The sequence below is a fragment of the Leishmania major genome, chromosome 34, assembly GCF_000002725.2.
Source record: "Leishmania major strain Friedlin complete genome, chromosome 34".
NCBI lineage: Eukaryota > Euglenozoa > Kinetoplastea > Trypanosomatida > Trypanosomatidae > Leishmania > Leishmania major.
Genome location: NC_007286.2, coordinates 569,741 through 590,558, shown reverse-complemented (window position 1 = coordinate 590,558; position 20,818 = coordinate 569,741). Strand labels below are relative to the sequence as shown.

Below are 20,818 nucleotides of genomic sequence, written 5' to 3'. Positions count from 1 at the left end.
CATCCAGACCTGTGCGTGGGTCTCTCTGCATGTCTGCCCGTGCGCTTGTGTCATGTGCGCCGCTCATTCTTTTTTTTTTTGTGTGTGTGTGTGTTCTCTTTTGTTGTTGCTCGTGTTGTGTCTGTGCGTGTTGTGATGCGTCGCTTCCACACAGGGTGGTCGGTGTTTGGCCCCGGTGCGTCTCAAACACATGTCACTGTAAAAGTGCGCGGCGTGTCCCTTTTTTTTTGTACCCTTGGTCGCTCCCTCTCGCCCAAAGCTGGACAGTGGAGAAAACTTTGAAACGGAAAACCAAACAATAAACCAAAAGTGCATGCCGTCATGTAGGTTTGTCATCGGAGTTGATCACTGAGTCTGTCACGCACCGAGACGTACCCCTGTGCGTGTGTGTGGGGGGGGAGGGGGAGGGGTTGGAGAATGATGGCCAAAGGAAGGAGGCGCAGGGTGTTTGCGGAATGCTTCTCTTGCATTCAATATTCTCAGCTACACTTCACCGAGTGGCGCGCAGCCGTCAGCGAAGAGCGGTGACTCCCTGTTGCCGCCAGAGCTACGACGTGGTTCGTGGATGGAAACAAGGTACACACCCGTGCACACGCGCGTCCTATTCGGCATTCTGCTCCGCTTCCGCTTTCCCATCTGGCACGCGCCCCCCCCCGTCTCCCATCCGACGCATTCCATCTACTGTGCCATACATATATGCATACATACGTATGTATATATATATATATATACGGCCTCTCTGTCCTTCTGCCCACTCCTATCAAAGACGAAAAGGTTCGCCGCCTCTGCCATAGGAAAGCTGCCTTGCTCACTCTCTCTCCCCCTCCCGCCAAGAGAAAAGCTGCACTGGTCCAAGCACCCACCTTGGTCCTACTCCCCCCCCCCTCCCCCGGACCCGTTACCACTTTATAGTACACCTCGCTCCCTCAGCGGTAGCGCAAACGTGGGAACAGAAATGGAGGAAGATGGAGTCCGCGTCGTATTGTCGTAGTCCAAAAGGCACACACACCAGCACCGCGCCGGCGGAGGACCCGGACAGTAAACCGCAGTCGCCTAATGCAAAGCCGCAACCTGGTGTGTCGGCGTCAGCGAGTCGTCCCCGGTCCTCGACGGCGAAAGACACCAACTCGCAGTCGCAGCTCAGCGGGAGAAGCAGCAGCCGAGCCCGCGCCGCGTCGCCGTCTCTCAGGATGATCACGCCTTCGCAGAAAGGAAGGCGTCAGATGTCGTCCTCCTTGCCCCCGGTGCGCGTCAGGGGCACAAAAGGAAGTGGCCGCGCTAAGATGGAGATGTCCAAAATCACTGCGGAAGCCCTGGCCTCCATCAACCACAGTCTCTTCATGAAGGCCAACTTGTCAGCAAAGCAGATGAGCAGCCGCGTCATGAAGGAGTACCTGCAAGCGCACCGCGCCGGCGCGCACAACATTGAGAGCCAGTCGGCGGAAGAGCGCAAAATCATCTGGCAGAGCTTCGTGGACGCGTCATACCTTCCACACAGTCACGAAATTCAGCGCCTAGTGAGCTACGTCCAGCTGATGGAGTCGAGATGTCAACAGAAGCTCCAGCACGCCAAGACAGTAACCTCCTGCGCCCTGAATGGAATTCAGCAGCTGCTGCAGCGTGTCACCGACGTAGGCACACAGATCCGCAAGGACACCAACGTGCTCGCGGGGAAACCGGATATGCTTCTTAGTTCAGCAGGCGCTGAGGAATGGAGTCAGTCTGGGGTTAAAGCCGGAAGCGCTGCCTCGGCAGCCATGCACGCGCTCGGCAGCCCGGTGCGTGATGTGTGTGGACTTGATGTGATGCTTTCTGATCCTCATCCACCGGCGTTTCGCATCTCGCAGGCGGACCACGATGAGCGAGAGCGACTGAACCGCGTCTTCATCAGCGTCCTCGAAAGCATTGGCGCCGACGAGAACGAGAGGAGAGTCAGTGGTTCGTCGCCCAGCACTTCGCCCACAACCCAGGCGGCGAACGGGTCAGGGACGCAGTCCACTACAGAGTGCCCGCCACTGGTGATGGGCAGCCGAGATGATGAAGGCTCGGCGCCATCCACCCAGTCCTCCTCACCAGTCTCGCCCTCGACGCGTCTGCAGTCCCGCCAAGCCGACCTGCAGTGCGTGGATGAGAAACGCAACGACACCGCTCTGAGCGATCTGCAAGCGGAGCGCATGCAGTATGTTCTCGAGCTGCAGCAGAAGCTCGACGCGGTTGGTGCGGCCTTTGTACAGCTCATGAATCGCGTTCAGGTGCAACACCAGCAGTACCAGCACACGATCGCCGCTCAGAAGTCTGTGCTCGACGCACAAGCCACGCGACTAAAGCTCGCCGACGACGTGCTTCGCGACACTGTGGCACAGGGGGCCATTGAAGCGCTGAGCGCTGTGGCTCTCGCTCAGCAGCTCTCGCTGGAGCTGCGTGAGCGGATGGAGATAAGTGAGAGGAACATGAATGTAGCTCTCAAGACACTCATCGGGCAGAGCGCGGAGGTATGCTTCGACAACGGTATCCTGCAAGAGTACAGCTCACTCGCCACCAAGAAAGAGAACTGTATCAGCGCGTTCATGTTGCAGATGGAGCGGCAGGTAGTGGAGCAGGCTGATGTGCTGTGGAAAGCGCAACAAGGCGTCGAGAAAATCTGGCGGCTGCGACTGCAGTGGCAACTCCCGCACTCGCGCGTGGCGGCAAGCGAGGCTGGTGCGAGTGAGAGGGAACCTGAGGGAGCTGTTGGCAATCTCGCACCCCTTCCGCCTCCGTACAAGGCCCGACTGGAAGAGTGCGATCGAGCAACCCTTCTAACGTTCCTCGAACGCCTCACTATGCATTGCCCCGACGCTACTACGCATGTGATTACGGCCCTTGACGAGCGCGACGCCTTCTGCGCCACGCACCCGCAAGAGGCGGCCGCCTCGCGAGAGGAACTGGCGCGCACGACTGCCGTGCTGCAGCTCATTCGAAAACTGGACGAGGAAGGGCGGCTGCACTGCAGTGCGCAGCACACTGGCGAAGCGCTTTCTGTGCGTCTTCGTCGGCTTGTCGAGCAGCATGATGCCTTCATCGACTTTAACGAGGCCTATGCGCGGGCGCTGGTGCGGCAAGAGGATGCGGTGCGGCGGAAGTACTTACCGGACGCTGTTGCCTTCTTCGACTCCCGTACGCCTGTGCCGGGGCAAGAAAGCAGCGCCACGAGTAGGCGACTCGCACCTGTGAAGGCGCAAGCAATGCTTGAAGGTCGCAGCAATACCGTTGCGTCATGTTCGGAAGCAGCACCGACCTCTGCTGCGGAATCCACGAAGAATTCGCCGTCTCGGCCAGCCATGCCGTACCTGAGCCTGTGGACACGCAAGCAGCGGGAGCTACGAACGCGGCAGTGCGAGACGGGAGCCATTAATGCTGGCGTGGGCAGCAGCACCGTCGGTGCCATTGTGGGCTACCTTGAACGTCGCACGCCCCATCTAGCCGCGGCGACTTCGGCTGCCTTGCTCGAATCCGCACCGTCGTCACCGCCGTTGCGGCTGCACACGGAGATGAGCGCGTCCGCCCCCACGTGTGTCTCCACGGGTCTGCCCCTTCCACCGGTTCCGCCGCGCAAAGGGTTGGCATCGTATGTACTATCCACGTATGGTTCGACAGCGGAGAGCACCGAAGATGATGCTGGCACTAAACGGCAGCAACATACACAGCAAGCGGAGCGCACAGCCCAGGCAGAGAAGAACAAGGCTGCCATGCCCTTCTGCGACAATCATCACCAGTTCATTCATCGGGAACGTGAGATCTTTATGCAGCTGGACTGAGTGCAAGGATTCACAGAGAAGCGGTGGCAGTCGCGCGTGCGTGTCGAGTGATCGAAGGCGACCGCGCACGAGGGGGCTAGGCCAAGCGCTCACCGATGGGTGTCTCGTGTCGTCTTTCTGGCTTTCTTTTCTGTTTTCGCATGTCCCCGCATCACTGTAATGTCTCCCTCCCTCCTCCCTCATGACGGGGGTGATGGTGGTGGTGGTGATCAGGGAGTGGGGCATACGTCAGTGCGTGGTATCACAGGGCTCAGCGTGTCCCCACTCCCTGTGCGTGGGGAAGCCAAGCCTCCGCTAACCCCTGCTAAATGCCCAGCCACCTCTGGTGGTGACAGGGTCAAGCGCCTACGACGTAGGGGTGGCCAGGGCGATGTATGGCTACCGATGTTGGCGGCCATGTCCTGGATCGGCGTTGCGTCGGAGCGACCTGCGACCGTGCACACGCTTGTGCCATCCACGTGATGGGCATCGTGTCCGTGCGACTCGAACGTATCCCACCCCCGGCCCTCGCACTGCCTGCTGGTGCGGGGAGCCTGAGTGTCACCCCGAGGGAGATGCAGCAGGGGTGGCGACCGGCATGATGGGAGCCGCTGTGAGGCGACCTGCGATGCGGGGGCGGTGCTCTAAGGTGACCGAGTCGGCGCATTGCTGCGGCGCGCGTGTCCAGGGCTGCTTTGCACCACCAGACGCGGCCAGTGACCGGCCAGGGGACGGGGCCCGGTAGAGTGGCGTTGAGCGCATGCTACATGTGAGCGAATGGGCACGTTGAACGCACGAACGCCCCCCCACACACACACGCATATATATATATATATATATATATTGATGTATATGCTTCACTCTGTGTAGTAGTGGCACCCTCTCTGCTTTGCTCCTTCTCTTAGCTTTGTTTTCTAGAATTTGTTTGGTATGTGTGTGGCGGGGGGGGGGGGGGGGTGTTTGTATGTAATCTAGTTCGAGCATTTGTGGGCGACGAGGACTTCAGCCACGAACCTGTGCAAGCACTCGGGCAGAAATGCTACTGGGTTGTCCTTGTTTGCCAGTCATCGCGCCATCATCGGTGTGCAGCAACGGAGAAGGGGTGCCATGTCGATTCCCATACGCATGCGCACATGTCCATTTCTCTCTGTCTCCTCTTCTTCCTGCTACAGGAGAGCAATCTACGTTAGGGAACGCGGCGGGACCCTCACACACACACACACACAACAGTGCACCTTCGCATCGAATAGACGGCTCGCTGCACATGGAAGACTTCTCGTGTTGGTCTTGCCGCGTACGCGTGCTGTTGTTCCATACTCTTCCATTTTGTCTCCTCACCCCCACCTTTAAAATATATAGATGTATACGTAGATATGTACATGGGCATGTATCATTGCATCGTCGCCATATCTGCTGTCGTAGGGTTTGACACCACTGTTGCACCTGAGCTACGGCATTGGTGATAGCAAGGGACTACGCGAATGTGCGGCAACACCGTACCGCAGCTGGTTCACCTCACTCTCTCTCTTCCTGAGGTACAACACGTGCGTCAACGGGAGGGGTGTTCGGCTCTCCGACACTTTGTCGGCAACTGTGCGCTGGTACCTCCGCACCTCCCCTTTTTTCTTGTGCAGAGGAGCGGAGTCGCTCACGATGGCTGATGAAAATGGGCGCGCGAAGGGTCAATCTTCTGGTGCCCATGCACTCGCCCTCTCTCATTGATTGGCGCGTCTACTTCCTGCTCGCGCCCGCTGCTCACCATTACCCACCCACACCCATTCTTTTCGCTCACCCATTGTCCATCCTTGAGATGCCTGCTGTGTAGCAACAACGTTGGCTTCTGTTGATCGTTGTCAGGAAAGACCCCTTCGGAGCCACACACACACACACACAATCTTCCACGGATCTGTCTGGCTTTGCCTTTTTACACGAAAAGCAAAAGAAAAACGAATCGATAGGCAATGCCAAACACCCGTACAACTCAATCAGTCCCGCACGCCACAACTATACTGATTTAGGAAAACATCGGCAACGTTCACTGGTTTTGGCTTCGTAAAAACAGCACAAAGCAAAAAAATCTACGGCACCGCCCGCTGCAACCTGGGCCCTGCAGCTCTAGCTCTTCTCCGTCGCGTCCATATGCCCCCTCATCACTCATCACACACCTAGAACCCCCTGTTTTTGCAGTCTTGCCTCAACCGGCATGTACAGATGCACACGAGTGCACTGCGGCGTACTTGCCGTTCTTGTGGGAGAGCTCAAGAAGGTGCCGGCGTACGTCTTCTACAAGGCGAGGGAAGGCGCCAAGACGTATGTCGACTCCGCATCAAAAGCGATTGAGTTTTTGAAAGGAGAGGACCCAAATGAGGACCCGGTCATGCGTGGCAAGCGCCGCCAGCACAGGGAACTGTACCAGGCCGTCCTCCGTGAGCAAGCTGCAAAGGCGCAGGAGGATGCGGCGCAGAGGCGCGCCCGTCTGTCATGGAAAGAAAAGCTGCAGCTCTCCTTCCAGGAAGCGAGAGAAAGCGTGACGCAGTTGACGTCGGCGAAGGCCGGAGTGATGGCGCTGCTGCAGCACTGCACCGCCTCGCACACGGCCGAGGTGGCGCTGGAGCAAGGCATCGATGTCAAAAACGTGCAGATGGTCTTTGAGAAGGCGGCGGCAAGCAACTCGGTTGGCGTCGAAGAAATTGTCGTTGGCTACATCGACGCACCGGGCGCCTCGCACGAGGAGGTGATGGCGTTCGCCGAAAAGCTGCACAAGGTCTGCCCTGTGGCGAAAAGCATGCATATCGAATGGCGCCAAGGCAGCGCTGACTCGCGCAGGCACGAGGATGGCGCCGTCCGCCGCGCCGATGGGCTGCACCGTGAAATGGAGCAGGCGGCCAGCGGTGTGGAGTGGGCTGAGAGCCGCACCGGCAGCAACCTCGGTGGTCGCTCTTCTGCTGCTGACGCCGCATCGACGACGAGTGTCGAGAGCATGCCGGCAGGGATGCCAGGCTCCCGAAGGGTTCAGTCGTCGATGTCGAGTCGGGCGACCCGAGGCGGCAGCCTGCGAGACGACGAAGACAAGCTGCATTTTCCTGGCGTCGAGAAAAGGGACACAGCTTGGGATTCCACGCGCCACGGCAGCAGCCGTGCCAAAGAGCCGTCAACGGAGACGAGCACTGCCAGCCATCGGCCACCGCCACCTGAATCAGCGTCTGCTGCGACGACACAGCCGGGGGCATGTAGCAGCGACCCCGCTTCCGCCTCGCCGTTTCCGAAGCCCTGAAGCAACTCTCATCAAGCAGCAAGGCGGGGAAAAGAGCGAATGGCATGCGCGTCGGCACGCACAGTTGCATTGTCGATTCACATGGATTTTCGATGTGCGTGTACGGTGTTCGACACGTTGTGTGTGCATAAATGTGTGTGTCAGTTGTAGTGATGGTGGTTGTTTGTGTGTGGGGGTGGGTGTATATGTGCAGGGGGTGGCTCGCGCTCTTGACCCCGCTGCCCGGAACTACGCATGAAACGCACGTTCCACCTTATGTGTTCTTCGACGCTTTTGTGATGGTAGTTGGCTTAGTCGCACTCCTCTTCGTGCCTGGCCTACGCTACCTCTGTTCCTCGTTCCGGGTCGCAGTGTCTATTCACAGATGTGCCGAGCACATATACGTACACAATGAAAGAAACGCTTCTTGCTTGGGCCGGTCAAAACGCCTGGATGATGTGCACGCACACACATGTCCGAATAAGCAGCGCGCAGTGGTTGAGGTGGCTTTCCTTCTTTTCGTTACTGTGTTGTGTCGTGGCCTTTACAGAGGATTTTGGAGGGGAGGATCAAAGGAAGAGTCTACGACGGTCGTATGTACTGCACCGAGAGCAAGAGAAACGTAGTGACACTTGCGCCTCCGGTTGGTTGTGTGCAGGCAGGCGTACGATTCGTCGGTGTTTCCTCACAACTCTGCGCTCTATCCGCATCTCTCTCGCGCTGCCCTCCCCCGTGCTCATGCCTGTGCTTCAACTGGTGTCCTCTCCCTCTCCAAGACCCTTCCCCCCCCCCCTCTGTCTCTATGTGGTCCAATGTGCACACGGGAGCATTTCACAAGTGCACGCAAACGTCGAAGAGAGAAGTTGTGCGAAGGCGCCTAGCCACGGCGCATGAGACAGCCGACGGGGAGAGGCAGAGAACGCAGTGGGCACAAGCAAAGAAGCAAGGCTTTCTCTTTCCCTCTCTCCAGCTGTGCAGCTCGCGTACGTGCTGTTGTCATTGCTCTGTGGCGTCTCTTGTTGCTTGCTTGTGTTTTCATTCAGCACAGCGAAAGGGTCTCTCTGTCTTGGAGGCAGTAATCCATCGAAGTGAATCGTGCGGTACCGTGTGTGTGTGTGTGTGTGCGCGCGCGCCACTGCAGGCCGCCCTCGCGGCTTTTTTCTCCTCTTTTTTGCTGTCGTCCTCATCGGTGCTCTCTCCCTCCCTGCCCCCCTCTCTCTCTCTTCCATCATCCCCTCCCTCATCGCACCACCACCACCCCTTTCTTTGTTGCTGCTGCCTTGTGCTACATTGCTTTTTCGTCGTTCCTTGTTTTGTTTACGTCTTCTCCGTTCATCTTCCTTTGTATCTCTACGCTGCACACGGTCCCAAGCAAACCTCCGCTCGTGCTGGAGAACGGTGCCAACTCTGCGGCTGGCATCGCACATCCCCATCTTTCTCTCTCTTCTTATATGCGCCGGGAAGATAGGCTGGCGCAGACCGCTCCATCCGCTGAATTGTCAGGAAGCCGAAGGCAGCCGCATACACATATACACACACACACGCTTGAGAATGGGGTGTTGCTGCTCACGTCGGAAACGTCAATGGAAGAGCCCCGCGGCGCCTGCGCCGCCTGACATGCAGCGCTGGAATGGCAAAGCAGCGGAGCGCACCACCAGTCCGGCTGGCAGGGCCGTCGCAGGAGGAGGCGCAGGCGCGGGGGTCCCGGCCGAGGAGATGAGGGCGCGCGCACGCAGACGGGCATTGCAGGCGCTGGTCGAGTCTCTTTGCGCCGGTGAATCGACGATCCCCACGATGAAGTGGCGACGGCAATATCTCAAAACACCTGGCATCGGCCCTGCCGCGGCGTCTGTCATTGCGAACCACATCCAAGGACTGCCGGTGGTCGTGTCGGGCTCTGTGGCGCCTGTACCACAGCCACTTGAGAAGCGACCGCAGCACCACATCCGCACGCTTGACATGCGCGCGTTGCACGCCGGCGATGACGGCTTTGCGGAGATGATGAGTGCGCTGCTGGACGACACACTCGTTGAGAACGCTATCTTCGCTGGTAACAGTATCACCGACGACGGTGTACGTAGACTCGTCAGTCATATACACATGTACAACAACACGCCGACGGTGAACAGTGGCACATCAGCTGCCGCCGCAGCAGGGGCGGCCGGAGGCAGTGTGTCCCAGAAAACACTCCCATGCAAGCTGAAGCTGCTTGCGCTCACCGATAATTTTATCACCTCAGAAGGCATCGCCACCTTTGCCACCGTGGCCCCGCTTTTCCTCTCCCTGGAGCAGCTCGAGGTGGGTCGCGGCCAGAGCGCTGGCGGTGGCGATGTCGACGACGTCCGCGACACCCTCAGTGCGCAGCACATCGCAGCCCTGTCCACTTACATCCAGCGCACGCCAAAGCTGGTGACGTTTCTGTACAAGGGAAACGGCAACTACTATGCCCGCAACGGCTTCACGCCGGATGGGATGACCGCGTTTGTAGATGCCGTTGTTGGTAACAGTGCTCTTAAGGAGCTGTACCTGCAAGAATGTTTCAGCACAAAGCCGGGAATGGTGGGGCCTCTCACGGTGCAGGCCCCACGAGGCGAGAAGGAGGCCGTGACAGCTGAGCCCGATGACTCGTGGGCACCAGAGAAGCTGCAGCAGCCGATTCAGGCGCTTGCCACAGCGCTGAATGCCGCGTCCAGCAATCTGTCTACACTTATTCTCCGCTTTCCGCTCAGTGACGAGGCGGTCCAGGCGCTTTCGATCGGCCTTGCACAGGCGCCGCACCTGCTCTACCTCAGCCTGCGCAGCTGCGACCTCTCGAGCAAGGCGCTTGGCGTAATCGGTGACGCACTGTGCACCAATAAAGTGCTGCGCATACTCGACGTGTCCTATCAGTCCAACACGATTGCCCACCCTGCCTTCCTGGCGGAGCTGCGCAGCTCATCAAAGCGGTGGATGTCCTTCATCTCGACGGCGGGCTACACCGCGGCGGAAATGGCGCGGCAAGACCTCAGCAGTGGCGGCTCTGAGGTGCTCTCTGGCGAGGAACGTCAGCACCCGCTGCTCCCTATCATTCGCAGCCTTCACAAGAACCGCTCCCTTTCGCAGCTTGTGATGCTAGGGGTGAACATTTCGACGGATGACATCGAGGAGCTGTGCGCCTGCATTGAGCGCAGCAGCAACCGCACCCTTACAGAGGTGTGGTACACCCGCGTCGGCAGCGACGCGCTCCACATGAAGCTGGAGGATTTCCTTGCATCCAACCGGCAGTGCGGCGCCGGCGGCAGCGCCGCAGCGGGTGGCGGTGCCTTTGGCTGCTCCTCTTTGGGCAGCACCTACGGCGCGTTAGCGTTGCCGGTGAGCAGGTCGAGCGGCACGTTGTTCCCTGACGCCGCCGTCTTGTCGGACAGCTCCGAGTCTCCGACGAAATCGACAAAGGAGCGCTACTCCCCCGTGCGCAACAGAAAAACAGACATCCCACACGGGCTGACTCCCTCTTTGGTCTCTATCCCTCACCGCCCACCACACAACGGCGGCAATTCCACCATAAGCGATAGGGGAGGTCTGGCAGATGTGATGAATGGCAATCGTCGGACACTGCCATCATCGCTTGAGAGCACGCAGACCGCCCTGAAGGCAGTCACGGTGAACGCGGAGCCGTTCGCGGCCGAGAGCGCCTCACCTTCACAGGTGGCGGTGTCACTTCTTTGCAACGGTCTCGATGCTTCTGTGGTGCGACTGAGTTCCACGCAGCGCGTGAACGGCGGGGACAAGAGCTGTCTCAGTCTGCACTCAGGGGACAACACCGACGACGCGGGCACAGCGCCGTACTCCTCTCAGATGCCTCCAGAACGGCGAAAGAAGCAGTAGAGAAGAAGAGCTGGGAAAGGGACTGCGTCATTCATGCAATGGATGTGCATCACAGGTGAACAGGTGGCAACCCCTGCGCCCCTCCCCTCTCTCTCTCTCTCTCTCTCTCACGGTATTGTGCACTTGTGCAGCGCTTCTATTCCATAGCGGGGTCGACACACACCCACCCACACACACACACCCACCCACCCACACACACACACCCACACACACCCACCCACACACACCCACACACACACACACACCTGTTTTGACCCCAGGACACTTCCTGTGTGGCCTGGGGTCAAAGACTGCGCTTTCTTGCGTGGCACGTCTCTCATGGCTGTGCTGCTCTTCGGCCCCCCCCCTTCTCGTGTCACTCTACCAACACCACCACCACCCCTCTTCTGCCACTTGACTTTCGCTTGCATGCGAATGGCCGCTACTTCTGAACGGAACCCACCCCGCACGTTCGCGGACTCCGCCTCTCTTCGCCGTCTATCCCACCTCTCCGGGAATCACCCTGTTTTTCGTTCCTGGCTACACTGTAATCAGGAGCAGCACACAGCGGCGCGCTTGACAGTGCGCAGCAGAGCGCCTCAGCAAGCATTGGATCCCGTGTACGGCTACACGTGTTAGTTGCTCGTTCTTTTTTCTTCTTGTTCCTTCTCACATCTCCACTACCCCCGAACCCCTTTTTTCTTTTGTTAGTTTGCGTGTTTTGTTCGCCCCTCACCACCACCACCCCTCTTCTCGCTGCGGGCTCGTGTTAATATGCCCCTCTTGGCATCTCCTTGCAATATCGCTATCCTCGTGGCTTCCTGGTCGCCCAGTCTACTGAGGGAGGCGGGGTGCGCGTGTGGGTGTGCAACACCGACATGGCTGCTTTTTCCCCCTCTCCTGCCCCCTCTGTAATCACGACGCTGCAAAGTGAACGCACCGCTGGCGCACACAAGCACAAGAGCACGCATGCATGGGTAGTCGAAAGAAGGAGCAGAGAGCCGGTTTTTCTGAGGGCGCACAGCTGCGGGAAGTCTTCCCCGCCCCCTTCGAGCCACAGCGTTTGTCTTCAGTCAACGACGTCTATGATGCTGTTTTGCATTCCTCTCCACCCCTCCGTCTCGCTTATCTGCTCGCCGTCTGGCCTTCTCAGGAGGTGAGTCATTGTAAAGGAGAGCCGACAGCCGTTCGGCACGCAAACCTGTCTCTCTTTCTCCTAGCCTACCAACCAGCCCTGCCCCCTCCCTTCCTCGCCGCACCGCACCTCCACCCCTCCTGACGCGCACACACACACACACACACACACATACATACACGCCGTTCCCTCCGCTCTACTCTGCTCCCATTGGACGACAGCAACACCTTCACTCCAGCGGTCGGTCGTTTCTTTTTGTTGTTGTTGTTCTCGTTGCTGCGCTTCCATCCCTCTCCCTCTACCCCTAACAAACTCTGCGCTGCCTCAGCCGTTGGCGTCTCTTGCGTTTTCTTTCGTGAGTGCGTCTGTTTCTCGTGTCTTCTTGGCTTTCCTGGGCAGATCTGCCGAGAGCACTCATGTGGGGGTTTGAAGCATATGCAGAGGGACTGTCCGCCACACTCAACATACACGGCGCACCTCTCACCGGCGTTGCACCACAGGCTGGAGAATCAGCGCCTCTGGCGCCGCCGCGGTGTCTGTGGAAGAAGAACCGAAACAATTACCTGTTCGACGCGCAAGGGAAGTTGCTCAGCGCCGCGGAAGCGCACAGTCCGACGATATGGCGCACTCATCACGCATTTAGCGGCCGCTGCGCCCTCGTGAACCCAACGGCCCCCGCCACCGGTGGTGCGGCTGCCCAGTCCTTTGGCGCTCCTGGATGGGCGGAGCAGGCGTGGACGGCATACCAAAGCTGGTCCGTCGGCTTCCGGCTGAGCTCTACGACCACTGACGAGCCTCATATTCTCCTCAGCGTCGCGCCGGCATACTTTCCGAACTTGGTTTCCGCAACTGGTGAAATCCGCAAGGCCGATGCGGCAACGCTGGCAAGCCTGCCATGTGCCCCCTCAGCGGAGGAGGAGGTCATCTACAACAAGCGCATGCTGGAGACGCCGTTAATCTGGGAGGAGCCCTACGCGCTGTCGGTGGAGTGCACGACTCATGGGGTCTTTCTGTGGAGTGACCACTGGGGCATCTTCGGCCGGAAAATTGCCGACCGCTGCCTGGAAGTGCGCCAGGGTGAAGTGAGGCAAAGCGGCATTGCGACGCTACCCTCCCCTGGCCCATCCCCATCGTCTGCGGCGGCGGATGAGGAGTTGGCGCTGGTGGCTTACGATGCAGCGCTGCGCCTGCGGTGGAGCGCTGCAGGTCCGGGGAGCCGAAGCAGCACTGACGGTGGGTCTGCCAGGGCGGTGGCCCCTACACTGTCAGTGGAGCTGAAGACTGGCGGCGACGCGGCAGCGGGAGGAGCGGCGCCGACGTGCGAAGAAAAGGTCGGGGAAGAGTTGTGGCAGCATCTGGTTGACCTTCCCCTCTCGCTCGACGAGGTGGCGTGCAAGGCAGCCTTTCGCCCTTACGTGACGCTGATGGAAGGCGGTGACGCGGTTGAACTGCTTTGAGGCGGTCGAGCTTTTGCTGCTCCTCGCGTCCGTTTCTGCGTGCGCGTTCCTTGCGACGGGGGGAGAGGCGTATGCGACTGTGTCTCGCACCCCCTATCGCGTGCTCTGTCGAACTGTGTGTGTGCGTTGTGTGGAAGTCCATTTTCTAGTCGACAGTTCAAGAGCACACGTGAGCATCAGCACGATTTGCATGCGTGCCACTCGTGTGCCACCTGCAGATTTGTGTTCTGTGCAAGTGTACGGCGCCGCGCAGCTAGACGACAAGTCCAACGTATGCACATGTGATAAACCGCCGACAACCACGATGCAGAACAAAATGTATATATATATATATATATGTGTGTGTGTCTGTGTGTCTAACGACGCGGCAAGGTGCCTCCGCTGATGAACGTGATGAATGGTGGAAGAAGGCGCTGATGGAGGCGGCCTGCGCAGAGCGCATGATGAGTGTCCACCGCACCTCCGTCTCTCGCAAACATCACCAATCCCTCATCCTCTGTAACACTCACTCCCTCTCCGGCGCCCTCTCGATCTTGTACGTCAGAAAGCAAACCCCTACCGTTGAGCTGCACCCTCCCCCACCCGCCCACCCTGGCATCCCACTACCTATACATCCTCCACTGTCCTCCTCGGCGCGTCGGCTTCCCTGCGGTCACGATGCCTGAGCTGCCGTATGCCGTGGTGAACGGCGCGTACCTCTTCCTTGTGCTGCAGCTTCTTTTTCTGCTGGCAGTCGTGTGGCAGAGCGTTGTCGCAGCGAGTCTTCTGTTTTCGTTCGTGTCCCTCTCCTGTCTGGAGTCAGTGCGCTGGGGTGCGCTCGATTCGGGGAAGCAGCAAAACCAATCTCTGCATGCTGAGGTCGTGGTCGTTAGGCCCTCAACCGCAGAGGTAAGCCGAAAACAGAACGACGGCGGCACAGAGGTGTCTGTGTCAGCGCTGCACGCCACACACAAGCCGCCTGCGCCCGACGGCTGCCGGGCATCTTGTTACCGCTGCACGCCACCACCGCCACGCGAAGAGCGCAGCTCTGTCACGATCGCGAGCTGCATGAAGTGCGACGGTGACCTTGCGTCACCTGACATGGGCCCTCCGAGTACGAGTCGTGAACGCGAGCCTTGCAGAGATGCAGGCAACGTCTCTGCGGGGCTGTACTCTCCCATTCCAAACGGCGCCGACAACACACTCATCTACTTCTCCTCCGCATCGAACGGGCCGAACACGGAGAGGCTAATCGCAGAGAACGTGTGCACTCAAGGGGATCAAGACGACGCGCAAGCGGAGATGCAGCACCGGCGACGTGGCGCACCGGTGTCAAAGTCTCAGATGCACGTGCAGTCCTTCTACCTAGCACCGCGCAGCGGGTGGGTGTTTGCAACAGCAGTGATCAGCCTCGCCACTGTGTGCGCGTCGGTCGTCCTTTTCGGGCTTCTCTACTCGTCCATGCAAGTCGATGCGTCCCCCGCTGGCGCTGTCCTGCCTGGATGGGCCACCACACCAGTGGCCAAGTCGCTCCTTACCGTTTGTGTGGGCATCCAAGTGCACAGCTCAAATCCAAAGCTGTGTTTTTGTGGGGCGACCGCTTGCCTCTCCGTCGTGAGCTTGACGAGCTGGTGCTTGCTTCTCTCCCGGGCTCTGGGTGGGTGTGTGCAAGGGGCTCACAAAGCGGCGTCTTTGGTCGTGGCTGGTTCGCGTGTGACGGCCACCTCCAGGTGGTCACGCGTGCGAGTTGGGTGGAACACGGCACTGCGACTCTTCACTGGCGCTGTCACATCTGCGCCCTACTCTTTGGGATGGGTGGGTGCAGCGGGTGTCGGACAAGGAACCGCGTTGGGGTTGCTTTCTCTGGCTGTGGTGATGGTAGTGTTGCTTCTCTCCTCGAGCGTTGGGCGGTTGCAAAGACAGCGCGTGGGCCACCCCCGTCAACGGTTGTGGGTCCTCTACACCTGCATGCTGCTGTGTCTTTGGGAAGTGCAGATGGTCGTTCTGCTGCCACCAGTGCAACACTCACTCAAAGTCGCAAGTGTGTGGGCCAGGCACGGCCGCTGGCTCGCTGCTGTCGGTGCAGTGCCAGCAGCGTCCCCCGACTCGATGCTCCGCTGGCGTATCGTTCAGGCCATTGGATTGTGGTGGGCGGGGACGGAGTTTGTCTGCTACCACGCCGCCGCCCCAGCGACTTCTCAGGTGGCATCTCTCAAAGGCGGACAGAAGCTGCGAGCGCTTCTTTTGCGAGAACTTGCGCAGAGGGATGAAAATCAGTGGTCACGTGCCGTCAACCAGCAGCGCGCGGCGCACGGCAAGCTGCAGCAGCTTCGGCTTGAACGAGACATCTATCTTTATCGGCCTTCGCGAGCAGGTAGCAACGATTGGTGGCGACACGCGCAACGCGGCAGGTCGGACAGGAGCGCACATGCACCGTTTGGCAGCAACGTCAGCCACTGTTGCTGGCTGTGCAGAGATGACCCACAGCACCTACCGACCTCCGTCGGTGGTGGCCGCCGCGACGGGCACGAGTGCAACCCGACCCTCTTCCACAATGGGCCTGCCCCTTCCAGCGCTGCAGGGGTGCACGCGCACGACACTTGTTGGACCGCTGCTGCAGTGGGAAGCAGCTCGCTCTACTCGAACGCGTCCGTGTACGACTGCCTCGCGGGGATACGCGCGCCATGGCAGCACTCCGAGAACGCCTCAGCGCAGCCGAGCCCGGCGAGCGCGGAAGGCGACTCCGCAGCGGTGCTAGTCACCGCGACCGCAGCCGTGGTGCTGAGCGAAAGCGCGGCCGAACCGCTGAAACTCCACAACCTCGAGGTGGAGCGTCCGCTGTACATGTGGCAGGGGTGGGCCCGGGCGCCAACACGAAGTCCCTGTAAAGACGGAGGGGACGGAGACGAGGATGACACTGGCGTCCGCCATAGCAGCTGTGGGTCCTACAGCAACGGAGAGCACCGCGCATATCGGTGGAGCCCGCCTCCGTCACACTCGAGTGCGCACTCTCCTTACACCTTTTCTGTTACCACGTCGATCCCCCTCCCGGGCCACTCGCGGTTGCACGGGGCCGGTTGCTCCAGTGCACGGTGGCCGTCGATGATCCATGGCACATCAGTCGACATATCTGCGGTCGGCCATGCATCGTCATTCGCGGAAGAAGCTGCGCACCAACGTCCGCCCTTGTCGCCGGAAGCCTCGGCACATCCGGAGGAGGTGCGAGCTGAACACGCGCCGGTGTCGCTGTCGATGGTCAGCGCCGAGGAAACGCGAAGGGCCGCAGACGCCCGACCCCCTCTGTCGTCCCTGCTGGCGCGTCTACGCGGCAGAGCCGAATCGGTCGCACATAAAGCGGTGGAGCTGCTCCGTGGCTATCTGTGGCGCCATACAATTCTTCTTCCAGCAGAAGTGGAGAATTCAGCAACCGAATGCCCAGCCGGTCCACGAGCCGACGTAGTGCATCCTCAGCGACAACCACGCCGTCAGCCCGTGGAGAAAGTGGCCGAGCACACGCAACCAGCCTTTGCATCAGCAACATCACTCACGGCTGCGGAAGGGATCACGCCACCGCCGGGCATCCGTGTGGGCGCACCTTCATCCACCGTTTCGCGCCGTGAGGTCGTGCACCTGCCCTCGCTATGGAGGCTGCTGGAGCTATACGCAGTGCAGTACTGGTCGTCTCTGTGCGCGCTGCTCATGCTGAGCCAATTCGCGGTGTGCGGCACCGTCGTCAATCTTGCGCCGTCGTTTGTGAGCATCGTGTACGCGCTGCTGCAGCGACCATGGCCGCCATTGTGGTACTGGCGCGTGCAACTGCTCTTCACCGCCTTGGCCTTCCTCGCCAAGGGCGCTGCGCGTGTCTACCTCCTCACCATGGGGCCATCTGTGAGCCTGACCACCTGTCGTTGGCTTAGCCTGCTGCTTCTACGCGTCGGCGTGGGCGCGCCATCCGCTCCGGTGGCATCGCTGTCGTCTCCGTCATCGTCCACCATGTTTGGCAGCGAATCTCACCGCGATATGTGGGTGGATCTTGCGTTGAGCGGGTGCGTCGTGACGGCTGTTGCTATCCAGTGGGCTGTCGTCTATCCGGACCACTGCGTATTCTGGAATTGCAAAGGCGAGCGTGACGCGACGGCAAACGTTTCGGCGGCCGCCTTCGCTTCATTAGAGCCCATCGGGCCACCCACTCGCGAAGCACGTCAGGGCAAGCCGCACCGCGGCGTCGCGGAGCTGTGGAGAAGCTGCAAGCGTCATCTGCAGTGCTGGAGTGCGCACCGCTGCGGCGCTGGTGCCGATTACTACGCCGCGCAACTCTTCTTTGACAGCCTCTCGCTCGCGCTTTTTGGCTGGGCCTACTACGCCATTGTGCCCGAGGACATCGCCACCTCTGAAGGCAACTTTCTCCACGCCGTTCAGCAGAACCATCTGCCAGGCATCTTCGTGGCCACCGCGCTGGGGCTCGTCGTTGTCCTCTTCCTGGAGCGCATCCTCTACGTTCTGCACGCCCTTTTCGCCAAGTACCTGCTGCACTTCTTCTTGGCCGCTGTCTACCACGTGCTCTATGTGCTCTGGCGCGCCGCGCAGGAGAGCAAGGGAGGCAGCGGTGCCACCCCCTCAGCCGCCACCACGGCGTCGGTATCTCTGCTGCTCTCTGCGAAGTTCGCCTCTCTTTGGTGTGGCGCGCTGCAGTTGCGTCACGGCTACGCACTGCATCACCTGCATGATCCCTTCACGATCAAGACGGACCTGCTTCATTGGTTGGGACACGTGTCGTTTCGCGCTGTGCCGTTCCTAATGGAGCTGCGTGTAATGCTGGACTGGTCGTTCAGTGCAACAACGTTGAAAGTGCAGCATTGGATGCTGCTAGAGGACATCCACCACACGGTGTATCGGCGCTATGTCGACATGCACGACCTGTACCACACAAGCCGTCACCACGGGCGTCACTTTCCATACCTGGTCCGCCTTTACCAAGGCGTTCTCGGATTCACCGTCATCCTGTTCGTGCTCTTCTTTCCTCTGTTTTGGTACTCGACGTTTAGCCCGCAAGTGCGCGCGAGCCACGTCACGGCCTGGGCGACGGAGGTGGCTCTCGCTAGGATGTCTTCTGTGCCGCTGTTTAGCGCTGACGCCGCGGTACGTCCGTTCAGCTTTCACGCAGCAGCAACGATTTCGTTGGGTGGCGCCAGCGTGGGAGCTGCGGGCCTCCTGCGCTTTGCCGCCGTCACGGGCACTTGGCAGACGGCGCATGTCGCGTCGTGCAGCACCCGGATGTGGTCCTACACACCAGCAGCTCTGCAGGAACTTGTCGATCGGCTTGGCAAACGAACTGAGGTGGTTACTCTTCTTGTGCGTCACCGCGTCACTCGCAACCGTGCCAGTGAGGCCGCGATGATCACGGTTGGCCTCGAGGAGTCGTACGCGCTGCCGCCCACATCGCAGGCTCTTCTTGCCGAGGCGCTCAATGCGTGGCGCACAATGGATGACGCTGACTCAGCCGGCACGGCAGAATACTCAGCAAGCGCGTGGGATCCTATTGAAGTACCACTGCCGCTCCTGTACTCGCCGTATGTGCTGAGTTATGGAACGGGTGTCTCATTCCTGTCAGGCGCGACCATGCGAAGGGCGAACTGCTCATTGACACTACACCGCACGGGGCGATACCGCGGGTTCAGTTGTGTAAAGTGTGCCGAGGGTGGCCAAAGCAGCCCTGCAACAGCCACCTTCGCCGCTGCTACGACCGCCAATCCCGCAGGCTCATCGCAGATCGCGTCAGGAGCGGAGATTCGCGAAATGTCAAGCCCGTTGACGTTTGTGGTTGCGTCCAACAACGTGGCGATCGTGCAAAGCAGTTTCTCGCTGATCCCCAACGTTGGCATTATCGCCCTCTACACCAGCTTTGTTTTGGTGATGAGCAGCTACATCCGCAACTACTTTGCTGGCGACGCGCACCGAGTTGTACTCCTGCAGCTGGCTAATCCCGAGCCAGTAACGGAGCTGCTGCGCTACCTGTACCTCGCCCGCTCCTCCGCCAACGACGGACAAGTAGGTGACTTGGCCCTGGAGCAGCTTCTCTTCGTGGAGCTTCTCGACCTCCTCCGCTCACCGGAGCGCTTACTGCGACTGAGTGGCCGTCGCGTCGACGACTACGCATATTCAACGTACCGACAAGTGCTCTACGACGCAACGAGGCGGCCGTTTGCGCCTCCAGGTGAGGGAAGGGGCTAAGTGGAGACGTCTTGTAGATGCGCTGTGCTCTTTCCTTTGTTTCTTGGTCGCACCATGGGCGGTGCTGCGCTGCGGCATCCCATTGCGGAACGTCGCAGCATCCTTGGTCTCGCGCGCGCGTGCAGCGTGCTCGGGTGCCGCTCTTGAGCACGGAGTCTGAGTTCATGGTTGCTTGTGGACTCTTTTCTCTGCATATGCGCGTGGTTTTGGTTTCACCACGTCGCTTACAGCACATCAACAACGCGAATACGGCAAGGCATACACCAACACAGATGCATACATGCATGTATATGCGCAAGCACTGTGAAGGCCCTTGCAGAGAGGCTTCTGCATCGCTCTTGCCCGCGCTTCTTGTGTTCTTTCCGCGTGTACGCTTGCTCACATGTGCTGCTGTGGAGTCTGTGTGTGTGTGTGTGTATGTGTGCGCGCGCGTTATTGTTACCGCTGCCTCCCCCTCCCCCCTCTCCTTCTTCCCTTCCCTCCCCCACCGTCTATATTCGCCGCGTTGCCTTTTTCTTGTTTGTATTCGTTTCCTTCGTTGTTCTTCAAGCATGTCTGCATGGACTTGATCGGTTCATTGGCTTCCCTCTCTTCGGCATCTTCTATCCTATTCTCACTCCCTCACGCTGTACCCGCCCACCCACCCATCCCTCACTGCCACCCCGTTTGTACTCACCCCCCTTTTACTTTGCTCTACCTGTACGCGGTTGGGCCCCCTTTTTTCATAGCCCCCCCCCCGCCCTTCTTCAGGCCGCTGCTCTCTCCTTATCCTTCCCTAACCCCCTCCTTTATGCCTTTTTTGCACCCTACGCCACACGCTCACCAGCACACACACACACACGCACACACCTACACGCATCGCTTGTGCGCGCATGGGCCCGTGACGGATCGCCCGCGGTGCTTCTTTCCGCCGTATACACATCCTCTCTGTTCACATGCCAGACGCATGCGTCGTTGCTCCCCTTCCATCTTTTCTTGTGTGTGGGTGCGCATGTGTATTCTTTGCTTTTTCCAGCGCTGCCACTCTGACTTGCTCGCTCTCTATATCTATAGAGAGAGCGCGAGAGAGATTGGTATGGCTCCATTCTGTGACTTCCCGTGTGGTGGTGGCGCTCACGACTTGAGCGAAGTGGGGCCCGTCTGT

The 20,818-nt window shown here is 59.6% G+C and overlaps 5 protein-coding genes across 5 annotated transcripts; all 5 read left to right on the top strand.

Moving 5' to 3' along the window:
- Positions 1 to 1,223: 1,223 nt before the first annotated feature.
- LMJF_34_1310 (conserved hypothetical protein) lies at positions 1,224 to 3,797 on the top strand (the record flags this gene model as incomplete). Its single annotated transcript, XM_001686175.1, has 1 exon — positions 1,224 to 3,797. One exon carries the CDS (start codon positions 1,224 to 1,226, stop codon positions 3,795 to 3,797), a length of 2,574 nt encoding a protein of 857 aa, XP_001686227.1.
- Positions 3,798 to 5,979: 2,182 nt separating this feature from the next.
- Positions 5,980 to 7,050, top strand: LMJF_34_1300 (conserved hypothetical protein; the record flags this gene model as incomplete). The annotated part of the gene is made up of 1 exon (XM_001686174.1): positions 5,980 to 7,050. The coding sequence occupies one exon, from the start codon at positions 5,980 to 5,982 to the stop codon at positions 7,048 to 7,050; it is 1,071 nt and encodes a 356-aa protein (XP_001686226.1).
- Positions 7,051 to 8,745: 1,695 nt separating this feature from the next.
- Positions 8,746 to 10,893, top strand: LMJF_34_1290 (conserved hypothetical protein; the record flags this gene model as incomplete). Its single annotated transcript, XM_001686173.1, has 1 exon — positions 8,746 to 10,893. One exon carries the CDS (start codon positions 8,746 to 8,748, stop codon positions 10,891 to 10,893), a length of 2,148 nt encoding a protein of 715 aa, XP_001686225.1.
- Positions 10,894 to 12,423: 1,530 nt separating this feature from the next.
- Positions 12,424 to 13,464, top strand: LMJF_34_1280 (conserved hypothetical protein; the record flags this gene model as incomplete). Its single annotated transcript, XM_001686172.1, has 1 exon — positions 12,424 to 13,464. The coding sequence occupies one exon, from the start codon at positions 12,424 to 12,426 to the stop codon at positions 13,462 to 13,464; it is 1,041 nt and encodes a 346-aa protein (XP_001686224.1).
- A 657-nt stretch (positions 13,465 to 14,121) lies between these two features.
- LMJF_34_1270 (conserved hypothetical protein) lies at positions 14,122 to 19,674 on the top strand (the record flags this gene model as incomplete). The annotated part of the gene is made up of 1 exon (XM_001686171.1): positions 14,122 to 19,674. The coding sequence occupies one exon, from the start codon at positions 14,122 to 14,124 to the stop codon at positions 19,672 to 19,674; it is 5,553 nt and encodes a 1,850-aa protein (XP_001686223.1).
- Between the last annotated feature and the right edge of the window lie 1,144 nt (positions 19,675 to 20,818).